Source organism: Dipteris shenzhenensis, chromosome 23 (assembly GCF_047967505.1).
Source record: "Dipteris shenzhenensis isolate YYH24624 ecotype China chromosome 23, Dip_SZ_1.0, whole genome shotgun sequence".
Lineage (NCBI taxonomy): Eukaryota > Viridiplantae > Streptophyta > Polypodiopsida > Gleicheniales > Dipteridaceae > Dipteris > Dipteris shenzhenensis.
The window spans coordinates 42,497,838-42,524,143 of NC_141618.1; the positions used below are offsets into that span (position 1 = coordinate 42,497,838).

Consider the following 26,306-nt stretch of genomic DNA (forward strand, 5'->3'; position numbering starts at 1 on the left):
TTACTTCGAGAACAAGATACAAGAGGTCAGCTTATAGCTGACGGGCTGCGTTCACAAACCGGACGCAGCCCTAAAAGGTAGCATAATAAATCATACTCTCACGGAGGGATATGATGAGTGTGAATGAACAGCCATCGGGGTGGTGAGTAGTGCCACCGAAGGCCCTGCGTAGTCTGCTCGAAGAAGGGGCCCTGTGTGTCCCAAGCCCAGAGGAAGTGTCTCCGCTTCTCCTGACCGGCCCGGGAGTCTCCCTGAATCTGGTCCCACTGGCCTCTGAGGGTATGAATAATCTCACTCCAAATCTCCGCCATGATCTGGGCAGTCGATAAGGAGGTGCCACCGAGGATCTGCGCGCAGCGCGAGGTCCAGATGTGCCACCCTGTAATGCTGCTGATAATCTCCCAGACTGGCTGCCTCTCTCGAACTCCTGTATCAGCCTCTGCTAGGTGCTGTGGGATACCCTCGAGCGGCCCCCACGTCCCCTGTGTGATAAGGAAAGTGGGGTCCTACTGGCATGCCTCGAATAAGTGATGAAGACCAGGTGCGGTGCTGCACCAACGGAACGCGCCCCAAGTGATCAATCCTAGCTCTGGTGCTGCGCGAGTAAGAAGCCCGAAAGTCCACCTCCACACTTCCTGGGCGCGAGTGCAGCTCCACAGGCAGTGTTTTGGTGACTCCTCATCCGCATGGCAAATCTGACAGCATCCGTCCTGGCCTATCTGCCTCAACCAGCTCCCCACTGGAAGACCTTTGTGGGCAAGAAGCCACAGGAAGTATGAGATCTTCCGTGGCCGCCAGCTCTCCCACAAGGCCTTCCAGAATGCCTGCAAAAAGAACTTGGAAATACCCTGTGCGTACCAGCTGGGTCGCTGGGTGGGGGGGCGGCTCTGCATCCTCCCGAGAACTCGCCTGCCCAGAGTCGTGCTGTAGGCGAAGAAGGAAGTCGGCCCCTGTCCTGTCACAATCTCTGGCCACCACCACTCTCCTGGGTCCCAATCAAGCTCTGACAAGGCCCGCCCCTCCCAGAGCCAAAGACGCCAAAGCTGCAACTGGTCCTGCTCGATGCTAGGGTCGGTACGCCAGACCTTCCCCAAAAGGCCTACGACCCTAACCCTCTGCCACGGGAGTAGGGGGTCGATGAGTGCATCCTCTCTCCTGAGTCGTCCATCCCCTGAAACCGCGAAGAAGGAGATAGAGGAGTCATCCAAACGTCCTGCGACCACCAGTGGGATGCCACGGGGGGTGAACTGTCCCAGCCAGCGGGTGTCACCAGGCATGAGGACCTGAGGCTCAGGTGGAACCAACCAAGCAGCTGGGATCGCACCGTCGATCTCCGTGCGTCTCGCCTGGACTCCACGTGCACCTCCAGCTGCGTCTGCAAGATCAGCCATCTCCAGATGTCTGTACGTATCCCTCCAAACTCGAAGGGACCGGGCTGGCCCCTTATCCAGCCGTCCCACCTGATATGTGATCTCTGCCCCAACTGAAGGCCCTCGGCATCTCTGACCTGACTGTTCCAGATAAGCGGCTGGCGATCGATCTCCTCCTGACAGCTGGGAGGGGACTGAATGAGACTGAGACGGAGCCGCCTCCAAACCATGAGGAGGCTACGAACGAGTGGGGAACGGGGCTGAGTGAGCGGGGCGGAAGTGAAGATCCACCCGAGGGACGGTAGCCACTCTCCACCTCGGCGCGGGACACAAGAGCCGACTCCCTGCTGAAGTAACATCTTCCACGTCTGCCCCCCCGGGGTCAAACCGCGGATGACAAGCTTGCCTAACAAGGCCTGACTCTGAAGCTCTGGATCGATAACCCCCAGGCCACCCTCAGCTTGCGGAAGAATGACTGTCTGCCAAGCAACCCTGGCTCTGGTATCTCTAAGACCATCCTCCCCAGACCACAGGAAGTTCCGAACCAACCTCCTGAGCTGTGCCACGCTGGATCTCGAGAAGCACCAGCAGGAAGCCACATACCAAGCCGTGGCTAGGAGGACCTGGTTAACTACCAGGGCACGACCTGCAAGAGACAGCTTAGCAGTGCTCCAGAAAGCCAGCTTCCGTCGGATGGAGTCTAGCACCGGGAGAAACTGCTGAGCTGGCGTGATGTCTAGGCCAACCTGGAAGCCAAGGTATCTAGCTGTCTGTCCCCGTGGAATCCATCTGAAACCCAGAAATCGCCTCCACTGCGAACACGCCCCAGGGTCTGTGAGAAAACCAACTGATTTGTTCCAGTTGATTTTCGCACCAGCGGCCGAGCAGAAGACCTCCAGGGGCATCCGCACCCTCTCATCGTCCTGGACATAAAGGGCTATATCATTTGCGTACTCCGAGTCCAAAAGCTCCGTGTCCTCCCGGAGTGGAAGGCGAACACCCCTGATCCCGGTAGACCTCGCCCGAAGGTAGTAAGTCATGGCCTCGGCGAAGAAAAGAAACAAGTAAGGAGCAAGGGGGCAGCCCTGACGCACTGATCTCTCCAAGCTAAAGCGCTCACCCATCCTGCCTCCAATGATGACCCTGCTAGACGCTGTCCTGTACAAAGCTGAGATACCCTGAATCCAACCTGCCGGGAAACCTAGCCGCTCTAGAGTCCCCTCCAAAAAGGACCAGTCCACGCGATCGTAGGCCTTCTCGAAATCGAGAAGTAGAATGGCAAGGTGTGATCCGCTGTGCTGAGCCCACTCCGCCGCCTCTGAAAAGGTGAAGACATTATCCAGGATACTGCGATCCTGGACAAAGCCTGTCTGAGTGTCATGAATGAGGTCTGGAAGTAGAGGCCGAACTCTGGCACTGATCATCTTGGCGAGGATTTTGTAGGCAGTGGTAAGGAGAGTGATCGGACGCCACTGGCGGATCTCCTGTCTATCTCCTCCCTTCGGGATGAGGCAAATCAGTCCCGAAGAAAGGCTTTCTGGCATCTGACCGCTACTGAAAATCCCCTGCAAAGCTGCAAGGAGAGGCTGATGGATCTGGTCCCAGAAGGAGGTGAAGAATGCTCGGGATAGCCCATCCTCTCCTGGGCATTTCTGTCCGTCGATAGCCATCAAGGCCTCCAGCATCTCATCCAAGGTAAACGGCGCCAACAACGTCGCCTGCATGCTAGGCTGGACCAGGGATGGAATGTGCCTCCACACCTCCTCACGGGCACGACTAGCACGAGGGGCAAGCGGCTCTTGCTGGAAGAGGGTCCTGTAGAAGTCAGTGGCCAACCCCAGGACCTCCCCCGGATCCGTAACGATGTGACCATCCGCTGTCCTGAGACTCCGAAGCTGATCACCTGCAGCTCTCTGGCCATGCGTCCTGAAGAACTCCCTGCACATCCGGTCACCCTTCCGGGCCCAGAAGGAGAGAGAGGCGTGATAGGAAAACTCTGAGCGGCGCTGGAGTGTCTTCTCCAGGAGGGCTCTGGCTCGAAGGGCTTGGATCCGAAGCTCCTCCGAGCCCGGGGAAGCCTGCTGGAGTCGCTGAATGGAGGCGAGGTCCCTCCGAAGAGCTCTCTCTCTACTCCACCATTCCTGTCGAACCTGTAGGGCTGCTAGCTGGCAGATCTGGCTGGACTCCTGCAGAGCCTGCGCAACTGAGTCCACCAGATCCACGCACTCCCCCCAGTCTCTGTCCCAAAGACTGCAAATACTGCTGCGCACGTCCTCCCTCGAGAAAATGGAGTCGGGAATCCTGCATGACCGGGGGGGAAGTGTCTGGGCTGCCGAATCTAATGAAAGGAGCACCGGCGCATGGTCGGAAAGTGTCGTCCCTGGAACTATACCCGCCTGACCGCCTCTACTGATGGCCCAATCACTGACATAAAATCTATCAAGCCTCTCCAGGAGTCTGCCTCCTTCCCTGCGGAAGCCTCAAGAGAAGTCCAGGCTCCCGTGCCAACGCCGGAAGGACGGGTCTCTCCAACTGTCCCTACCTCCTGTCGCGAAGATGAAAGAGTCCCAAGCTGACTGCTCTGCCTGAGCCATACCTGTGAACTCCGGACCTCTGCCCTGCTGGTCCTCCAAGGTCTCCAGATTGTTGAAGTCACCTCCAACAATCCAGGAATCCATGTCTGGAAGAATCCCTGTAAGTGTCCTCCAGAATGTGGCTCTGCATCGGAGGTCTGTAGGAGCATAAATGTTGAGGATTCCAATTTTGGATCCCTCCAAATCCAGGCCTACCCAAAGGGCTCGGCCTGGGATCAATGTGCCATGACCGAAAACTCCCTGGGCTAACTGCTCGCACACGGAGGTACAGACACCCCCACTCCTCCCCTGTGCGCCGATCGAGGGCTCCCAGTAAGTGTAGGAACGTCCAGGGAGAACCTTCCCGCAGCTACGGGAGTGAGCTGCAGAGAGCTTGTGCTCCTGGAGCAGAAGTACATCCAAACGACGAATCACTGCAGGCTGAAGTTCCTGTCGCAAAATGAGCTTCCTGGGACCACGGGTGCCAGAAGAGTGAAACCCGTTCACATTCCAGGATACGAGGTGTAGGCTCATGGAGAGGGATGGGGGGCTGCGAACAACTGTCTGCTCGCGGTCGAAGTCGATGAAGAATCAGACATGTCGGAATGGAGGCGCTGCCGCTTATGAGAAGGTTTGGAGGGGGAGACGGGGTCGTCCTGCCCGTTCTTCAACACCTTCAGCAAAGGCGAGAGGCCTTTGGTGTCATGAACAAATGCTTTCTCGAGCCAGCTCGAGATCTCTGAAGTGGTCATCCCATAGAAGGTTCGGAGTTTCTGATGGGACCAAGCTCTGACATCCTGGGGGAGAGGCCATGACAGGGGAGGTCTGAGGATCACAATCAGTCGGAAGCGTTTGGCGGCGCAACGCCACCGCAGGCGCACATCGCCCTCGGACCACTGAGTCTCGAGAAGCTGCCCACCGGACGGGCCTATCCAGGAGCAGACCTGGGCGTGTGTCTGCTCTCTGAGAGCCTCCCAAACCGAGTCGTCTGTCCAGGTCTCGGTGCCATCGCTGAGGAACGTGAAGGCGAAGCTAGGGCCATCCCTAGGGGCCAAGGCGACAATCTTCCCATCCGCCCCTTTGCGGAGCAGGAAGATACTGATGTCGAGATAAGCCGGGAAGGTCCCAAGGTCGGCCACATCCAAGTAGTCCCAGGGGCCAGATCTGTAAAAGTCTCGAGGAAGCTCTCTCTCCTGAAGCTGAGACCCATCAGAGTCTGCCACTGAGGGGCTAGCGGCCAGGGAAGCCTGCTCCAGTGGTGGTGTAGACTCCGGGTGTCCTGCCAGCGGGGGGGGAGGGGGAGGAGGCTGAGGGGTAGGCCACTCGGACTCCACGGAGGCGACTGGTGGAGAAGGTGGAGGAGACGGAGCGGGGGCTGCCTTCGGCTGGGAAGCCGACGGTGCAACTAACTCTGTAGGGGAGTCGAGGGGAACGGAGGGAGGGGGGGGATGGGGATGCATCTGGAACTGGGGCTGAGAGGGAGGAGGAGGAGACTGAGGAAGAAGAGACGGGGGCTGAGGCTGCGGGTCGGGCGAAGGGAGGGGAAACTGGGGAAGGGGCTGGGACTGAGTGGAAAGGGGCGGGGGAGCGGGAGAGAGGGGGATCTGAGGCTGTGAAGGGCGGGCTGCCGTCGAAGAAGAAGCTCTCCCAGGTCCCTGGGGCGGCTGCCTGTCAGGTCTCTGGGGTGCTGCTACAGGAAGGGTAACCTTTGCCTCCTTGCCTTTATCCGAGATCTTCTTGTTCTTTCCTCTTTTCCTTCTAACCTCGGTCCAACCACCCACTAACTCTGGGCTCCGACTGCCTCGGCTCCTCCTGACGTGGCTGTCCGGGGGGGGGGGGGCGGAGGGGGCGGGGGGGGTCGAGATGAGCTGGCGAAGCGTGGACAAGCAGCCGCCAAGTGCCCAAAGCCGTGGCACCTCAGGCACTGACCTGGCTGTCCGGTGACTATCATGCTCTGGGTGATGCTGCCGGCATCTGTCACAATCTCGATCACTGCAGGGAGAGTCGCAGGATCTGCCACAGCCACACGGACTCGGGGGGCTCCTGCCGTGGTCACCGCGTCGGCGAAAGTGTCGTGCATAACCCAGCCAAAGTGGGAGCCCAAGTCCCTGACAATCGGCCGCAGCTCAGCAGCAAGACCTGGAAAAACTAGTGTCACTGGGTGGCGAGGTATACGGAACCGAACATCAAAATCTGCTGCGCTGAATCCACGGTACCACGGGACTATCATGATAATCTTTCCATCCACCGATGTAGGGGAACCGGCAATCAGGTTGCTCGCAGCTTTCTCATTGGAGAGTTTGAGCCAGAAGATGCCCCTTCCCATAAGGGCCACCTCCTCAATATGGCCATCCTCTAGCAGGAGAGTGGACTAGAGCCAATCCCTGATGGCTGATCTGGAAGGAGAGTGTCCAATGACTCTACCGTAAACAGAGGTACGGGCAAAGTCAATGGCAACCTCCTGAACACGAGATGATTGTTGCTCTGTCAGGATAACGCGGTAGGCATCTGGAGAGGGAGGGTCCGACTGGGCCTCCGGATCCGGGCAGGGGGCCGCCATACCGCCAAGACTAACTGCAAGCTTCCGATGAGGAACAGGCTGCCACCCAAAAAGGGGGAGGCGAAGCGGGAGGGTGGCGCCTGGGTGTGGAGAGGACGGTTGCGGAGGCGGAGGGTGGAGGCGGGGTGGAGAAGTGGAGCGGAAGGGCGGGCGAGGCGAAGTGAGGGGGCGGGGGGGTCGGGACGGGGCGGGGTGAAGGGTGCGGGGAAGGCGGGGGGTGCGGAAGGGCGGGGGGGGCGGGGTTGGTGTGGCGGGGGCGGAGGGGTGAAGCGGTGGGCGGGGGAGCGGAGTGGAGGCGGGGGGGGTGGAATGGGGCGAGTGGAGCGGAATGGAGGCGGGGGGGAGCGGGCGGGGGAGCGGAGTGGAGGCGGGGGGGGCGGAATGGGGCGGGTGGAGCGGAATGGAGGCGGGGGGGAGCGGAATGGAGGCGGGGGGGGCGGAATGGGGCAGAGTGGGGCGGATTGGGGGTCGGGCGGAGGCGCGGGGGGCGGGGGGAGCGGAATGGGAGGCGGGTGAGGCGAGGGGGTCGGGCGGGAGAGGCGGAGCGGCGAGAGGGGGGGTGAGGTGAAGCGAGGGGGGGGTGGGGTGAAACGAGGGAAGGGGGGGGGGAGTGGAGGCGAGGGGGTGGCGATGGAGAGGCGGGCGAGATGGAGAGGCGAGGCGGCGAAGGAGAGGCGGCGGGTGAGGGGAGGGCGGGCGGGGGGCGAGGGCGGAGAGGCAGGGGGCGGGGTGGTCGCGGCGAGGGGGGGGGGGCTAGGGAGGGGAGGTAGAGCTAGCGGTGGGGGGGGAGGGAAGCTCGCAGGAGCTCTTATTCGAAAGCTCAGGTTTTCAGAGAGGCAGTTTGCAGCTCCAATTATTTAGAGTATCTACATTATGACTTGGAAAGAAACATAAGCGGCCATACATTAGTTTAAGACTGAGAGTCTTTTGGCTTGGATTTAAACTGTTTAATGAGTGCTACGCCCTCACGGTACACTGCCCATTTTCCATCATTCCTTGCAGCCTTGACCTTAGCTAATTCCGTAGCCTTATTTTTCAATTGATCTCATGTAAGTTCTTCAGCTATCCATATCTTAGTTCCTTTCAGCTTGTAGGATTGTCGGAGAAGCTTGACTCGTAGATCCCGTGAGTTAAGTGTAATGATAGCATGACCTTTAGACTGTAAGATACGAGTTGCTCTGGGTTCATCGTCATCATCAAGAGCATCATCCTTACCAACTGTCCAATCAATATTGGGCATGGCTGCTTTGACATGTGCTAAGGTGTCGCTAAAAGAGTCCTCCTCTTTGTACCATCCTTCGGGGAGACCCCCTATTCTAATCTTCAAAGGATTATCACGCCTAGCTGCATGTTCTTTAATCTCTTCCTGAATGTCAGCCTTGTTAACCTTTGCATTGAACTCCACAATCACTTCCTTCTTTGCGGTCTGTACTTCAGTGTGGACTAGGTCTTTGACTGTGGAGACTAGCTGGGGGGTAGGGGGGGAAGCCTTGTAAGATTTTACAACCTCATCGATGACTACCTGCTTGCCAGGTCCTTCTAGAACTTGAATTCTAGCTACTACATTTTTTGTAGATAAAAAACCTGTTCATGGTGCCCAATGATGGGTCGGTCCAGACCTCCTCGTAGGTATGTATGTGCATATGAAGAGGGTGTCATAGCTGCAACGGTGGCGTATCGGAACTTGTTGCCTGAGATGATTGGGGTTGAGGGGGGGGGGGACTTCGAGGAGAGGCTCGGCCATTCCTCGCTGGCCATGTCTTCTGCTGCCCCTTGGCTGAGCTAACCCCCTATCTTGGCTGGGGGTTCAGCTCAACTAGGGGTTAACGCCTGGGTTGGGTTAACATCTGTCGAAGTTCGGTTAGGTCAGAGTTAACCTAGGTTAGAGGGTAACGTCTAGGGAAAACCTCCCGGGCCTCTGGGACAAAGTGCAAAACAGACAAAGAGAGAGAGAGAGAGAGAGAGAGAGAGAGAGAGAGAGAGAGAGATTGATTTACGTCTTTGGGAGACCTCACGGGTCTATGGGACAGAGTACACAAAAAAAAAGATGACTTACAACATCTAGATAAACCAGAGGGTCGAGGAGTGCACATGGCATCACAGCTCGAGGTTATTATAGCACACATCTAGATTCTAGTAGAGAGAGAGAGAGAGAGAGAGAGAGAGAGAGAGAGAGATGACTTGGAATGCCGTATCGAGCTGCAGTGGAGATGACCCGAACTTGGCTTTGATGATCTTGTGGGGAACTGCTGATGGCTTGCTGCGTATCATCCTTGGCTGCATGAGAACCTGGACAGAGAGAAAGAAAGACTTGATCTTTGGGAACTCCATTGTGGCCTGCGTAAGGTCTGAAGCTGCAGATCCTGATACATGAAATTCTGTCAACGCCTAAACTTTTACTCAATCACGGGCATAGGCACAAGGATTATCCTCCCAGCCAACCTCGGTGGTGGCAAGCTGTCAAGAAGATTACGTTACGAGAAAGCTCCTGCTTGCCAAATCCCAACGAGCCCCAATTCCCTAGATGGATCTAGTATGCCACATGTCTTCATTCTAGGGTCCCTCCTAAATGCATCATTTACCCCTCTCTTGGGATATCATTGAAACCATTTGCCCCTCGGCACATTTCATGCATTTAGGCCCCTTAGCCTTAGATCCACCTAGTCTAGTGCCATGTTACCCTCACCAAGGACCTTGACCTTGATTCCTTTTTGATCATTTACATGAAGCCCAAACAAATATAATACAAACATTGATTTTTCAAAGGAAAATGTCGACTGACCCTTCCGAGGTCATGTTACCTCAACTTGAGCGCAACATTCCTTCCCTCTTCAGGCATCAGCGACCTCGATGATAAAGTCTGGGAACACTCTCCGTAACTGGTATACGGATTCCTAGGTAGCTTCTGATAGAGGTAAACCATGCCATGCAACCAACACCGTGGGTATCTTCCGATTGCGTACTTGCATTGTTCCTCGGTCCAAGATTCCTGTTGGTTTGCGTCTTGCATTATCCTCTATCTCCTGAAACAAAACAACACCCTCAATTAGTGAGTCACCTGTATGCAAAAATTTCTTTAAACGAGAAACATGAAACACTGGGTGCACCTTACAACCTTGTGGCAATTCTAATTTATAGGCTACCTTGCCTATTCTTTTTAGAATTAACCATGGTCCACAATATCGAGGTGATAACTTAGCACACTCTCCTTGCAGACTTAGAGTGCGAAGGAATTCTGAGAAAAACTTTTTCTCCTTCTTTAAATCCTCTAACGGATCTGTTTTCATCCGCATGCGCCTTAGCTCTATCCATAGCTTGGCGGATGTTAGCTCTCGCAAGTGCTAGCATCTCCCGCATTTGAACCACAAAGTTCGCGGCAGTAGGCACTTTCTGAGGTACTCCAACTGTCGTTGGATTCACTGGTCTATAACCATAGTTCAGCTCAAACGGACTGAATCCTATAGAGGAATGTTTTCTATCATTGTAGGCAAATTCTAACAATGGCAACCACTTGTCCCATGTATGTTGCCTCAATGACACATATGCTCTAAGCATATCCTCTAAAATTTGGTTGATTCGTTCCGTCTGACCATCCGTTTCTGGATGATCCCCACTACTCACTCCCAACTCAGTCCTTAGTGTCTTAAACACCGCAGTCCAAAAATGACCGGTAAATTTGACATCCCTGTCTGACACTATGGATTTGGGTAATCCATGCAAACGAAATATATGTCTAATAAACAAATCTGCCACTTGCGGGGCACTAACAGACTCTCTAGTTGGAATGAAGTGAGCCATCTTGGTAAGACGATCAACCACCACAAGGATAGAATCATATCCACCTTGTGTCGTAGGCAGACCTACAATAAAGTCCATGGAAATGCTCTCCCACCTACCTAGTGGTATTTCCAAGGGCTGTAAAAGTCCGGGTGGCTTCATCCGCTCTTCCTTACTTACCTGACACGAAAAACGTGTCACATATTCATGAATATGCTTTTTCATCTTTGGCCTAAAGAAATCTTGTCTCACGAGATCATATGTCTTCTCGACTCCTGGATGTCCCGTACATGGGATATCATGGCATTGTTGAATGACTCTCTGCTTGAGATCATTCTGATGAGGTACTACTACCTTGCCATTTCTTTTCAGCATATCATCCCTTATGGCATATCTTGCATAAGTTTGGCCTTTTCTGGATGCCAGGTCATCCTTTTCCCCGGGTTTGAATTCATGAGCCTTAGGCCAAAGGCTTTGGACGAACTCGTCCACCTTTTGAGTTTCTCTAATCTTGGTCATTAGAGCACTCTCTAATACCGTGAAACTCATATTATGCATAATGCGTGACAACGCATCAACAACTTTATTATCCTTCCCTCTTCGGTCAAGTTAAACTCCTGCATGAGTTCTGCCCACCTAGCTTGGCGGCCTCTCAAGTCAGGTTGTTTACAAAAATGTTTCAGAGTATCATGATCAACATCAATATAAAACTGTGATCCATACAAATAATGTCTCCATGTTTTCAGAGCATGGACAACAGCATACAACTCTAATTCATGAGTTGGCCAATTTCGTTGAGAGGGAGAAAGCTTCTTGCTTTCAAAGGCTACTGGCCTTCCCTCTTTGAGGAGAACTGTCCTACCGCAATGCCACTTGCATCAGTTTCAAGGAAAAATGGTTTCTGGGGATCAACTATTTTTAACACTGGTCATGAGACCACAGCTTGTTTTATGGTGTTAAAACTATCCTGTTGATTCTGTCCCCATATACAAGGTACTTTATCTGAGGTCAGATCAGTCAATGGCGATACTATTTCGGAATATCCTTTGATATGCCTTCGATAAAATTGGACAAATCCCAAGAATGATCGCAAGCGGTCAAACTTTGAGGGATTGGCCAAGTCAGTATCGCAGCCACTTTCTTTGGATCCATTTCTACCCCCTCAGGAGTAATTATGAATCCTAAATATTCAAGTCTTACCATACACAGTATAGTTTTCTTTTTATTTACATAAAGACTGGCTTTCCTCAAAGTACTGAACACTATTCTTAAGTGTTCGTAATGCTCTGCAACACTTTTGTTGAATATAAGAATATCGTCAATAAAGTGTACTACAAACTTTCCGATATATGGACATAGTAAATCGTTCATAAGCATGACGAATGTAGCTGGAGCATTGGTAAGTCCAAACGGCATTACAAAAAGTTCATAATGTCCAAACCTGCTTCTAAAGCGGTTTTATGCATATCCTTAGCTCTAATATGGATCTGATGGTAGCCACATTTAAGATCTATCTTACTGAAAATTACGGTCCCATGTAACACATCTAGCAAATCATCGATTCGAGCCATTGGATACCTGTGCTTAATAGTGATATTATTCAATGCTCTGAAATCTATACAGAGGCGAAAAGTATTTTCTTTCTTCTTCTTTAATATCACTGGCGAAGCAAAAGGTGAGAAACTTGGTTGAATCTGCCCTAGCTTGAGGTATTCTTTCAGTTGTCTTCGTACCTCCGCTTGTTCGGTAAAACTCAACCTATAGGGAGGTCTATTTACAGGTTCTGTCTCCGGGATTAGTTCAATCTTATGCTGAACATTCCGCTCTGGAGGTAACCCATAAGGTAACTCGTTCCTTAAACATTTAGAGAACTCCTCTGTTATTTGATTAGCCAGCTTGGCCATCTCTCCATTTTGGGCAACATCAGTGCTAGCCGAAGAATCATCAATTGGCTCTACCGATGCTATACAAAGAAACAAAAACTCTTCTTGAGCTTTTCGAATTTCCATTACGGAAACCAACGGTCCTTGAGGTATATCTTTTTCACCTCGTAAGACATACATCACATCATTCATCTTGAATTGATAAATGTGCTTTTTCCAATCTATGGCTGGATTCTTCCTAGAATGCCAAGCCTTACCTAGGGCTATGTCTGCATGAGTAAGCTTTGTCATTTCAAAATCAAGCTTCTCAGCATAGTCCTGAATTCGAAGCTCCAACTAGGTAACTTCGACCAAGCCCGGGCTGCCATTGGCGTTACTTTTCTTTTCATTCCAATGGTGGTACTTGATTTAGGAGTCTCAACTGGCTTCACCTGCTTGGCTTGACCACTAGGCTGTGAGGCACTAGCTTTGCTAATCCACTTCTTCTTAAACCCAGTTTTCTTCGGGTACTCATACTGAGTCCCAACCTGCACAAACCCACTTGGTCTGTTCCCTTTTGCATCCTCATAGTTCAAGGCTATGGCAATTGCTTCATCAAGTGTGTTCGCATACTTAGCCTGAACTTCCATCTTGATCTGATCATTCAATCCAAAGATAAAATCTTTTACCTGGATTGACTGAGGTAGAGGCTCATAAATTTTCATTACACTTTCTCTGAACTTATCAGTGTATTCTGCCACTGATAAATTTCTTTGACAAAGATTTCGATATTGATTTCAAGCTCGGGATGCTTCGTCAGGAGGTAAGAAGTGTTTTCTAAATTCTTTTTTAAACCCCTCCCAAGTAGTGGATGCCAATCCATCTTTCTGCTGTTTTATCCACCACCTATCCGCTGCCTCATTAAACATATGGGTGGCCTTGCGGATTTTTTTCATATCATTCCGGATTTCACAAATGGCGAAGGCCTTGTCCCATTTGTGTAACCAGGTCTCTATGATATCGGAACTACGGTCAGACATCCGATCAGAATACTTTTTTGGCCTATAATTGGCAATATTAGGCACCTTAGCCCTCCTAGGCTTGACCGTATGAACACTGGGCTCAGGTTCCATTGGAGCTTTACCCTTCTCTTCACGAGATGGTCTAGCAGACATACTATGAACCATTTTCCTTAGCTCAGATTGCCCTACATTTGCTTGTAACTGTTGCGCTAAAATATGTTGCAAGGCATCCTCTAACATTGCAATTCTGTCAGATAGTGTATGGCCTGCTGGGCGCGACACCTGCGGGGTCGGCCGGACTCCCAACTCTATGGGATCCACCCTAGAAGCTTCTTCTTCTACTTCCATTTTGGTCAATGGGTGTGTTTTAAAAAAATAAAAAAATTAAAACACCGCTTGAAACTGTATTTACAAATCGAAAGTCCAACTTTCAAATTTACAGCTAACCAGACATATATCACATTGTAACCAAACCCACTTTTCCCTATGCTAGGGAAACTCCTGCAATTTAAATTAACTTAAACACGGAGGCAAATAAACTTAGAAGGCATAGAAAACTCCCTGGTCATTCATGTAGCATAGAGAGATCAAGTTGTTCTTGTATTTGAACCAGATGAATATTCCTGCTGTGGCTCAGCTTCACCCTCGTTGGAGACCCAAAACACCCCAGCTCTCACTCCAACAGTTATCGTTTGTTATCTGCATATAGTACTCGTTGATAACCGAAATCTCCAAATAACAAAATGTCACAAGCAAGTCTCGTGACCACATAGTAGCTCTCTGCAGGTAGTCGTAACTCCAGTAACCTCGCCTTCAAATGAAGAGAGCCCTACGCATGAAGGCAGCAGCCAGCCCAATTCAAAAATACGCAGCTTTTCCACATCTAGTGCATATCAGCAGTCACGACTGAATTTACGCATGGTAGAATGCGTCATCTTTCTCATTCCAAAGTGATCAATTCGATGACGAAGAAGACTAATCTACGTGACTATTTTACTCACGGACTTCGCACTGCAATCGACCTACGATACGAACGCCAGCCAATCATATAATGTTATGTCCTAGTCTTCAGCACTAACCAAATTCCTCACGCGATGCCAAAGAGCCGTGAAGGTACCAAGTTGTACACCTGCGACAACGTCTGCTAACAAATGACCTTGCGAGCATCAACGCTGCATGATCAAGCGACCAATACAACGGGCAACTCCAACTATCGGCTTGAGCAGATACTCCAACAACTGCTCTTCAACGACAAGCCCAAAGTATGACGACCAGCAGCTCTCCAACGACTAAGCAACATTCCAACCACGGGCTTTGCAAATGATGACCCTAAGCAACGTGCACAACCTCCAGTCAAGCACCTAAGGCTTCCCACCAAAGGCTTGCCAGCGAGCTCAGCCAATTGCCTCTACACGCCGCTCTTCAGCGACTTCTGCAACGATGCACCATAGCATACCTACACACGGCCATAGCTCTTCCAGCTAGCCAGGCTCCAACTCTCGTGATCCACCTGCACGCTCTGATACCAAATGATACATGAAATTCTGTCAAGGCCTAAACTTTTACTCAATCATGGGCATAGGCACAAGGATTATCCTCCCAGCCAACCTCGGTGGTGGCAAGCTGTCAAGAAGATTACATTACGATAAAGCTCCCGCTTGCCAAATCCCAACGAGCCCCAATTCCCTAGATGGATCTAGGATGCCACATGTCTTCATTCTAGGGTTCCTCCTAAATGCATCATTTACCCCTCTCTTGGGATATCATTGAAACCATTTGCCCCTTGGCACATTTCATGCATTTAGGCCCCTTAGCCTTAGATCCACCTAGTCTAGTGCCATGTTACCCTCACCAAGGACCTTGACCTTGATTCCTTTTTGATCATTTACATGAAGCCCAAACAAATATAATACAAACATTGATCCTTTAAAGGAAAATGTTGACTGACCCTTCCGAGGTCATGTTACCTCAACTTGAGCGTAACATGATCCCCAGCTTAAAACTAACCCCCAAGCTGAGCTAGGGGCTCAGCCCAGCTTGGGGTGAGGGTGGTAGGTGGTTAAGTGAGGCTGAGTAGTCAAGAAGGAAGAAGACGACTGTGTGGGAAAGGAGCTAACATGAAGGGGGTTCTACTCTTGTGAGTGCAGCAGCAAAACCTGCACGGCCTAATAAAGGGTAAAGGGTAAAGCCCGAGGAGGAAGACCTTGGTGCTGGGCGACGACCTGTTGGGAGACGACCTTCTTCAGAAGCTAGGCGACGACCTTGAGGGTTGGGCAACGACCTTCTGTTGGGCGACAACCTCAGAGGCTGAGCGACCTATTGGGCAATGAGTTTCCCTGAGTGACGATCATTTGTTGGGCGACAACCTTCAGAGGCTGAGCGAAGGGGGGCTAGAGAGAGAGAGAGAGAGAGAGAGAGAGAGAGAGAGAGAGGATTAACATCTGTGGAAGACGTCATGGCCCTATGGGACAAAGTACACCAAATAGGAAATAGACTCATACAAGCCTCTGAGGGCCTAAGCAAAGGGCATGCTAGGGCCCTTGTTGAGCGCTATGCTAAATTGAGCTGTAGAGCTCAAAGTTTAGACAAAAACTTGAGCTTGAGAGACTAAAACTCATAAACCCAAAACCTGTACCGTAGTGGCTTTCCCGTGGGTTGCAAAGATGTGCCGGATGAGAGAGAGAGAGAGAGAGAGAGAGAGAGAGAGAGTTAATTAAAGTCTTCGGAAGACCGATGGGTCTATGAGACTAAAAAACGTGATACAATGAGCTGTGGTAGTGGAGCTACTAAACGAGCATCCACACCAATGTAGAATGCAAAAAATGCAAACTGGCAGTACTAAGTCCTAAGTACATAGTCATGTCGATAGTCGACTATATATCAATCTCAGCATCATTGTCATCATCAACATCATGAGAATCATCATCATCCTCATCATTAGCAGTAGGACATCAAGATGGATGAGGCAGTTGAGGCATGAGGTCAGCAATAGAGCGCTGTTGGCCCCTCAGGGTGCAGTCCTGGTACATCTCCTGGTCGTAGCTCTGCGTCTAACTAGGGCCACTGTGACCCTCATCGGTCGGGCTCCACCGACCCTAAACAAGGAGGGGATGTCCCCAAGTATGATTTGTGTGTCAACCCTATGTCTGAGTTGTCAGGTCACAAGCTTCGAGTCACGGTCATGTCGAGGTCTCATCTCGTGGGGGTCTGTGTGATCTGGTTGAAAGAACTCCGTGATAGAGCTCTGAGAGGTATCAGTCGAGAAAGAAGTATGCTTCTGTCTTCGTGCTCAGAGTATCCTCTCGCGGTGTCTAAGCACCTCATGAATGAAACCAGTCAAACACCGTTGGTTTGGGTAGGAGAGGAGATGGGCCAAACCCCCATAACTATCTCTAAAGAGGCAGTAGAAACGCTGTATTCATCTAGAGGATGAGTTTGGGAATGTTCCTGGATTCATCTAGGTATATGCTTTTGCCGTATTAGCGGACATGCAAATTTCACCTTGTGAAGTTTTCGTCCAAGTTGCGGCTTGTTGGTATTGCGATAATTCTTTCTATCTTAAATGGTGCGTTGCCCTATCAGCTAGATTTAGATGCTCGCTTGGGAGAGACTAAAATGAAATCGTTTAGACTTCACAAGCAGTTGTAGCTTGAATGTTTAGAGTTGTTACTGAACAGAATGTTCAGTAGCTCCTCCTCGTTCCGGCGCACAAAGTCAAGTTTCTTCTTGCATACCAGTCGACGGTACTCGCCCAGCGTCTTTGGTTCACTCGGAAGATTGTTTTTGGTTTTGAATCTGAGCTGACGGCGTAAAGCCTTACACTCATCATTGTACCAGCTATTACAGGGTACGGTCTCAGGTGGTGGTAGGTGGGTGGAGCGGGTGGTGTGGGGGAAGGCGTGAAGAGCAGCCTCGTGTAGTGAGCAGGTTACTAGGGCAGCACGGTCCTCTAATAGGGGTATAAAGTCAATGTATGCGAGAAGTATGTACAGACGGCCAGAGTAAGTGGGTGAGAGTTTATTAAAGTCTTCGGAAGATCGATGGTCTATGAGATTGTGAAAGTCCTGGTACAAATGAGCTATGGTGGTGGAGCTACTAAACGAGCATCCACACCAATGCAACATGCAGAAAATGCAGAATGGTAGTACTAAGTACTAAGTACAATATAGTCATGTTGGTGGTCGACTATATATCAATATCATCATCATCAGAACATCAGGGTGGATGAGGCAGTAGAGGCATGAAATCGGTGATAGAGTGTTGTCGGCCACTCATGGGTCTGCCGTGGCACGTCTCCTGGTCATAGCTCTGTGCATAACAAGGGCGACAGTAACCCCTGTCGGTCAGGCTCCGACTCTAAATAGGGAGGGGATATCTCCAATGTAATCTGCGTGTCAACCCTCTGTCTGAACTGTCGTGTCACTAGCTCTGGGTCCCAGTCATGTTGAGGCCTCATCTCGTGGGGGTCCATGTGATCTGGCTGAAAAAACTCCATGATAGAGCTCTGATAGGGATCAGCCAAGGAAGAAGTCTGCTTCTGTCTCCTTGCTCGAAGTATCCTCTCGCGGTGTCCAAGTACCTCATGAACGAAGCCTGCCAAACACCTCTGGTCTGGGTAGGAGAGGAATCCGGCGAACACCCCATAGCTATCTCTCTAAAGGCAGTAGAAACGCCCTCGGATCTCATAGTAAACAGGACACCTGAAAGATGAAGTGCTTCTTGTCTCAACCTCTTGCATGTCACATAATGTGCATATGTGCCTCTCCTTGGGTAGGCGCTTTGCTCTACTGCTCTCGATACAAAGTCTATGTGAAGAGACCCGAAATTGCCCGAGAGAGATCCTCAGTGAGTGGGGTAAGTAGATCTGTGTGTATTCTGGTGGGTCAATGAAACCCTCCTGTGTGATATGTAAGTAGTGATCTCTGTAGAAGTGAAGCTTCACTGGAGTTCACTCGGTCACAACCAGGTCCGGAATGTGTGTAGCTGTATAAGATCCTCATGGATAACCTAGTTGACCTCATGTGATAGGCGGGGAGAAAGCGGAGAGAAAGAGAGAGAGAGAGAGAGAGAGAGAGAGAGAGAGAGAGAGGTCCTCGGAAGGCCTTGTGGGCCTTGTTGGGATATCTCAAGGTGTATGCCCCAGGCACACCTTAGGTTCTATGTGTGTGTGCTAGAGGCACAGTTAGGTGCCCATAAGCACTGTTAGATGTGTCTTTGGAGTAGATCGAGCTCGACTCATTTGGTAGGTATGATGGAGATAATCTAGGAGTGATTTATGGATCACGAGATGCTCTCTTAAGCTCATGTGTGATGTCATCTACCTTTGTATTGAGCCTATTTAGAGGCTTCTCTTTCGGAATGAGAGTATCAATTGCATTTCGTGTTCATCACTTCATCCCTTTCAGCTATGTTTATCTTCAACCCTCCATAGCTACTCTCAATTCGTTACATTTGGTATCAGAGCTGCACGATTTCCTGATATATCTTTCCTAGTTGAGCTTAGGAAGCTCGTTGTTCTTCCACTTTGTGATTTCTCATGGAGCTGCCTATTTTTCTGAACGTGGTAAGTTGGAGGCGTTACCTTTTGCTGAAGGATAAGCCCAAACACTTGTGCCACTTTTTCATCAAGATGACTTGCGGGTATAGCAGTGTCACTCCATCTCTTTGCTTGTGAGTTGCACGACGACCAGCTAGAGTTACATATCCATCGAGAACGATTGAGTTCCTTCCGTAATCTTCCCACGGCTCAGTACGGTGAGCTCTTCCTGCTGCAAGTCGGTCAAGCGCTTGGTGCTCGTGGTTCTTGCATGTGTAATCACCTAGATGCCCATGTTTCTGAGGTATATCTCCAGTTTGCAACAGTTGTAACTGGAGCATTGTCAAGCCTATCTATGATAGATTTTTTACTCGAGGTCCTATAGCTGATCACCACGTGAGAGCTAAAGCATCTCTCCTTTCTCAGAGTCTCAGCATCACGTTTCTTCTGAGTTTTATATTCATCATGACTTCGACATCTTCTAGATCGATGCTCACAGAGAAGTTCATGGGGGAAGGCTTCCCAATATGGCAAACAAATATGAGACTCCTGATGCATAAAGGGCTCTGGAACCTTGTAAATGGAAGAGATCAAAAGCCAGACTTAGATGAAAGTGAGATTCTCTTATGGGAGAAGTCCAATGACAAAGCTTTGGCTATTATCGAACTATACTTGGCTGATAACCTTATTCACCGTGTTGCTTTTGACAAGCCAGCAAGAGAAACGTGGGAGAAACTAGAACATTTGTTTAAAGAGTAGGGTCCTTTGCCTTGGGTTGTTTCCCAAAAAAAAAAGAAAAAAAAGAAAAAAAGAATGAAATAATAGGTTGAGTCAAGGTACTCAGCTTGGACAGTCCTCCAAAATGAATGAAATAAACTATTGTGTTTTGTGTGTTTTGTAAACACCTCTGGTCACCTTATGATGTAGGCCATGTGTATGTGTTTATGCTCCATGGTACCTCCTGCAGACATTGTGTGCATGTACATGCAGGGGAGATAACCATTGGAAGGTCTTTTGTATCCCTTTTGTTTACCTTACACCCATGGGAACCCTTGCTAGCTTGAGATCCTAGCCATTGATAGATCCATGACCACCATGAGATGGCATGAGACACCTTGTGCTAGCTGTATCCTTGACATAGCCTGAGGCATTCCCTTGAGGGGGGGTTTGTTGGGATATCTCAAGGTGTATGCCCCAGGCACACCTTAGGTTCTATGTGTGTGTGCTAGAGGCACAGTTAGGTGCCCATAAGCACTGTTAGATGTGTGTTTGGAGTGGATTGAGCTCATTTGGTAGGTATGATGGAGATAATCTAGGAGTGATTTATGGATCACGAGATGCTCTTTTAAGCTCATGTGTGATGTCATCTACCTTTGTATTGAGCCTATTTAGAGGCTTCTCTTTTTGAATGAGAGTATCAATTGCATTTCGTGTTCATCACTTCATCCCTTTCAGCTATGTTTATCTTCAACCCTCCATAGCTACTCTCAATTCGTTACAGGCCTATGGGACTAAGTAGATCAAGAGAAGAAACTCATACAAGCCTCTGTGGGTTGAAGCAAAGGACACACTAGGGCCCTTGCTGAGTGCTATGCTAAGCTCAAGAGCTCAAACTCAAAACTCAAAATTGAAACTCAATATTGAGTGCTATGTTAAGCTCAAGAGCTCAAACTCAAAACTCAAAATGTGAAACCATATATACGGTTAACCTCATCTCGTGGGATTAACTTTGGCAGTGCATCCATGCTGTTCAGAAAGAGGGAGGGAGCCGGTCCATCCGAATACCCCTACTGGAAAACTATGTGGATACGCATGCATACCATGCTGTGTGTGTTGGAAAGGTCACCTCCCTGTCTGTAAGCCCCCATATGAGGAGAGCGTGGGGGAGGGAGACCTAGGGCAGGACATGCCCAGAGGAAAGAACATGGAGAGGGGGCTGCCACATGGGCAGTACCTCACAGGAAAAGAAAGAAAGGGGCTTCCACATGAACAGCATCATGGCTGTCATGTGGGCAGCACATCTAGAGAAGTACCTGGAGCCATTTGGAGTATGGATCAGCACCATGGAAGGGGCGACTGGCAGAAGCAGGTCCAGGAGCAGATCAGTGGCGATTTGGAGCTCCAGACAGGCGCGAGGAGTGGCTGTACGATGGCGACACATGGCGGCTGACCTCAGCAGCAGTACATATCAGTATGGCGCTGCACACGTGGCTGGAGAGAGCCTGGCAGAGGGCAGAACCAGCAGGACAGAAGGGGCAGAGGGGGAGGCTATGGTGGGCCAGCCACCTGGCCATGGATGTGCCCAAGGGTAGGGCCCAATGGGGGCTGCCCTTGGGGCCAGGCAGCAGCCCAAAAGAGTCCAGCAACAGCCCTTATATAGGGCAGTAAAGTGGGCCCAGGAGGGGCCAGAAAAGTTGGCCAAGGGGGGCAGGAAGAACTGACGAGGTCGGCCAGATCTAGGGGCCTGGGTCGGTGGAGTTCTCAGCCCCTTGGGGGCCTATAAAAGGAGGGCCTCCAGCTCTCATTCATCATCACTTGGAGCAGCTTTTGAGGAGCAGAAAGGAGCAGCACCAGTAGCAGCAGTTGGGCCTCATCTTGGCGGCGAACCTGGCTGGAGACTTGATCTTTGGACGGAAAGTCTACTTACGCTAGAGGTGGAGCACGCGGGCTCGGGTCTAGAGATAGCCAGCAGATAGGAGTACCTTGTGGTAAGATCAAACCATTGGTGGGACTCTAGATCTATCTCTTTTGTATTGTGCGCATAGCTTTGGACGGAAATATATTATTTTGGTGGTTTCTCTATCCAGCTGGTTCATTGTCTATTGATGAGTCTGCACACCTATGCTATGCACATAAGTTTAAGAAGTTTGTGATTCCACACCCGACACCACACTGTGTGAGCTCCTGGGCAATTCTATCTGTCGTCCGTTGTGCGTACCCTCTGTTGGGTCATTTCTAACAGTGTGACCCCACTCTTTGCTAACCGTCTGAATGACTCCAGTGCCAGCCTCGGTAGTCTCCAGTTGGGTAAGGCCCAAACTTTGTGAAGGAATGTTACTATTTGAAAGATGGCATCAATCCGAAGTGGTGTTATGGGAAAGCCTGCCTGTACTATCTGATGGGGGGGCTGAGGACTTACTCCGAATCATTCTAGATCCCATAATCACCTGTGGCCGCTCAAATCTCCTCCATTTGTCGCCAAGAGATCACTCCACCAAAAAGGTGTTGCATACATGGTAGTCAGCCTCACTAGAGCATCAAAAGCTAGTCCTTCATCGTCGGATCCTCAAAGTGCGCCTGAAAGCAGTGCCTCTCCAGTGAGGCCAAAGCTCCTTGTCCTCACGACGTAGGTTACATGGATGGCCGTATCCATCGATGACTTAAGTAGTTAAGGATGATCAGAGGTGCTGGTATGCGCAGACATGCTAGATGGTTTAGAGTCTGGGGCTCCACATGGATAGATTATGTCCCTTTTAGTATACCATTGAGGCTCCCTCTACTCTTCTTACCTATCACGAGGTTAACTACATTATCTGAGAGGCCTTTTTACAGCCACATAGATTGAGGACCTAGTTGGCACCCAATGAGTGTCCTTTGAAACTTAGCTTCTACAAGAACCATTGCTTGCGGATTTCAGAGGACTTCATTGACCCACTAGGTTATACATGAATCTGCCTCCCCCACTCCTTGAGGATATCGATTGGGCAGTTTCGTGTCTCATGTCACCGACTTTGCATTGAGAGAGGGTGGGATGAGGGCATACATAGAGAGGGTCGCATCTGTGCCCTATGTATCGGTAGGAGATCTTGTTGGAGAAGTAATTCACTTTTAGGTGCGTGTGTACTATGACATTTGAGGTCTTTACCATTGTCTCTTCAGGGATGGTTTTGGGGCCCTCTCAAGTTTCCTATCTTACACAAATCTGAGATGCCTGGTAACTTTCATTCATGAGGCCATCAGACATAGAGAGCATCTGCTCAGGACACATAAACGAGATAAGGGTGCACGGCTAGACTCTACTCAGAGCATTATCACTGAGTTTTTCCAGCCAGACAGGACGGACCAGGAGGCCCTTGTGAGATGGCAGAGCTGAGGTATAGAGCAAGAGAGATAACAGACTGGCAAGCAGGTTAATGCACGGATGCTTGGGACCTTACCTCCATGTTCACTAGAAGGCATGGTTGACAAGGGTGACAGTGGCTCTTATCCGACACAGTGCCAAAGCTGGGAGACCACAACGGACCACACATACTGACCGTTGCCAGTGTTCTATCACGGCGTTTATGCCACCAAAGCCTCATACAGCCAGGATACCCCTTAGGCTTGACCCCTTCACCAACTTCCGGTGGATCTTTGCAATGATGCCACACCACAGTTTCCATCCTTTCCATGGCATTTTTATGTATTAGTGTGATTTTGTTGTATTTGTCTTGGGTGTTGATGCCCACTTAGAGGCTCCACCCACTCAGCTCATTGTATCAGGTTCTTTGAGTCTTTCTTTCTTTCTTTCTCCACCTCTTGTGTGTCACAGAGAGTACAGAGTCTCAGATCTCTATGGTTTCGTGTGGCTCTAATCTCATGTCCTGCTTCAATGTGGAATCTTGACGGGATAAAGTCTTGAGGTAGCCAATGATGATCCATATTGCAATGGAAAAGTGAATCTGTAGATACCTTGTGTAGAATAAAAAAGGGTAACTGCTTGCTATAGGCCAACTCCCCTTGTAGAAGCGGAACATCAACACCGACATCACAAGACAGTAATGGAAAGACACAACTCATGTGTGTGCTTACTGAATAGTAAAGAGAGCAATACAGATCTGGAAGACAACTCAGATGCTTAGTGTGTCTGCAGCCTTTCCATTGGTTAGCCCTTCATCCCCTCCATTATGTCTTCAAGACATAATATTTTTTCTCCCGTGTGAGTAAGTTCCCAACGGGTTGGCATTCGTTTGCTTGCCTCGTTTACATAAAATGTATTGGCATAATTCAGCTTTAAGGCTGAGAAATTTCCTATGGTATCCTGAAGCCCGAAGGTAAGTAGCAAAAGGGTTCAGGATTTTTTGTTACTTCACAAAACTGGTGGGTTGAAATAAAGTGTCTTGTTTTTGAGAATAGATGGTCGTTTAGCCATATGCAATGACTAATTGATTGCTCTTTGCAGCTACCTGCGACGAGGCTTGGGGTGGGATGTTTCCAAAGTGGTTGGGTTTGAACTTTTGGCCTCTGTACTCATGGCGTTGCTCACTTGGCGACTCTTCAGTGCATGCCAAAGACCAGTAGCTTAAACAAAACTTGTTGTCTTTGTAAGTCTGCTTTTGTTTTCAAAAGCTTCTTGTTTGATGGTTCCCTCTTGTTTGGTGCTAGTAGTTGGCTTGTGCAGAGTATCATTTTTTCAGATCGATATCAAAATCAACATGTAGCCTCATTGGTGGTGAGTTTCAAAATTTGGCTACTTTTAATACATATGGACGGGCCAAAGCCATAGATATGTTCAATTCATGGAGATTACACGATGATGGTTCCAAATGTAGGCAATGGGCTGATCAAAGTTGAGAGAGAGAGAGAGAGAGAGAGAGAGAGGCTACCTCTGATGCGATGCCTAGTTTAGATACGGTAGCTCTCATCAATATTGGTAAGTGAGGGCAAAGGACGCTGCTCTACCAGACTAGCAGTGTGGTGGAGTCTTGCAATGTTGGCTTCTGCAGTAGAAAGAGGAGGTGGGCATGATAAATAATGATCTTGAACAAGCGCAACCCCCTTGAAGTGCCTCCTTTTATGTAATAGGCCCTTTTGTTTCTCCTTGATATGTTTTTCTAATGCAGATTTGCTGTGAGGAATGGATCACGTGCTGTCCAATAAGTTCTCCGTATGTACAAGAAGGAAATTGAAATGGCACTGGAAGCTAATAGCCATGCTTTTTATGGAATGAACAGGGAAGACAACTTTGAAATCAGCATGATCTTGTTGAAATCCAGAAGGGGCCTAGCAGCAATTGGCCTTTATTATGATTTGAAAATCGTTCCATCTCACCAGCTTTTTTCATGCGGCCTGCCTATGTTGAAGTATCCATTTCTTAAATGCAAGAAATTTGCTTAGCTACATGCGAAAGAGCTGTGCACATTGTTAGAAGATAATATAACCACATTTGTTTGCAGTAAATATATTTCTCCTTTTCTTTCATAAATCCCTACCTTGCTTCTCGACTGCTGCTTCCTATGATGGGAGTCCTTGTTCTTGAATAGTTTCTTTTGGCTACAAAAGAAGAGTACTACGCCCATTTAGAGTTCATGTAATCAAACCACGGCCTGGGCCAAAAACCATGTTAAAGGATAAGAAAACGTACCTGTGTAAGAGTATGTTGTACGAGATTGTGCCTGTGTTTGCCCATGTTCCCACCTCCACTCCTGTTCGGCCTCTCTCACACCACCATGCTGCCCTCAGAGAGCCTCCTTGTCCATGAAGGGTTGTTGCTACACCCTTCTTTCAGCCTATGCTGCCTTCTGCCAGGCTGTTGCAGCCTATGCTGCCTCTTCTCATGCCTCCTAATCTTTGCCCTTCTAGCTTCCCTTACTTGCTGAGAGCTGTGCCTTAAAGGCCTTAGCTAGTTGCTCCCATAGTCCTTGCATGGAGCTCCTCTTCCATGTCCCTTCTACTTTGTGCGGCCCTCCCCCCCCCTTTCCAACCCAAACTTCATGGTTTTTATTGTTTAATGTTTGAAGTCAGAACGATGGTTCTAGGGAGACTCCAATTGCCATCATTCACATGCAGATGCATATCCCTGTATCCCCCTTTGTAAAAACAATCATCAAAGCATACCCAATGTACGCTAAAATTTATGTGCCAAATGATATGCATATTGTACTCTTGACGAATTGTTGTGAGGTGCCACCATCAATTAAAATATATGTTCTTGTAAGAGGCAAGCGTCATACCCCTTGGGGGTCAGTGGTAGGTTTGTAGATGACGGTATTTGGTAGTAATCTCAATTAGAAGCTTGGGGTATTGGTGAGAACATAAGCGTAGTTTTGCTAAGCGTACCACTCACCCCGAAGGATGAGTGGTAGGTTTGTAGACCACAGTATTTGGTAGTAATCTCAATTAGAAGCTTGGGGTATTCGTGAGAACATAAGCGGAGCGTTGCCAAGCTGTTATTTTTCTAATTTAGTCATAATTGTCTAAAATCTCTTACAAACTCACTTCTTTCTTTACAATGACGAACTAAACATCTTATAGCCATCTCACCACCCATGTTCCGTACAATTTTTGGATGTACACAGACAAACCTAATGCTTCGATCACACAACATGGTAAGTTATTTACTCTTGGGGACTTGTGTTATTCGTCCTTTATACCAACTATGTGGTTTGATTTGTTCGAACTAGAAGGGTTGCAAAGGCGCTTGGATGCACTCCATCTTGTTGGGAGAATAAACATTTAGTTGACCTTGTTCATGCTCTATAATACCCATACCCCCTAATAGATCGTCTCTTTTAAAGGAATTAGTGTAAATCATTGGAGTACAAAACGCAAACTCAACATGAATGAGCTAAGTGGCATGTTGGCAATCAAGGGTTAGTGTAGCGTGTGTGTGCTTGACAAACAAATC

General features: G+C 49.4%; 1 protein-coding gene across 2 annotated transcripts in view; it reads left to right on the forward strand.

Moving 5' to 3' along the window:
- The window catches only part of LOC147887405 (seven transmembrane domain protein), a 69,238-nt gene extending 44,359 nt beyond the window's left edge, over nucleotides 1-24,879 (forward strand). Inside the window, exons 7-8 of one of the 2 annotated variants that reach the window (XM_087394530.1) lie at nucleotides 23,862-24,003; nucleotides 24,634-24,879. In XM_087394530.1, the coding sequence (XP_087250656.1) occupies nucleotides 23,862-23,985 (124 nt within the window). In that variant the 3' untranslated portion in view covers nucleotides 23,986-24,003; nucleotides 24,634-24,879. Of the gene's footprint in view, nucleotides 1-23,861; nucleotides 24,004-24,522; nucleotides 24,589-24,633 lie in introns of those variants that run through there. The other variant, XM_087394529.1, reaches the window with a different exon arrangement.
- The last annotated feature ends 1,427 nt before the right edge of the window (nucleotides 24,880-26,306 follow it).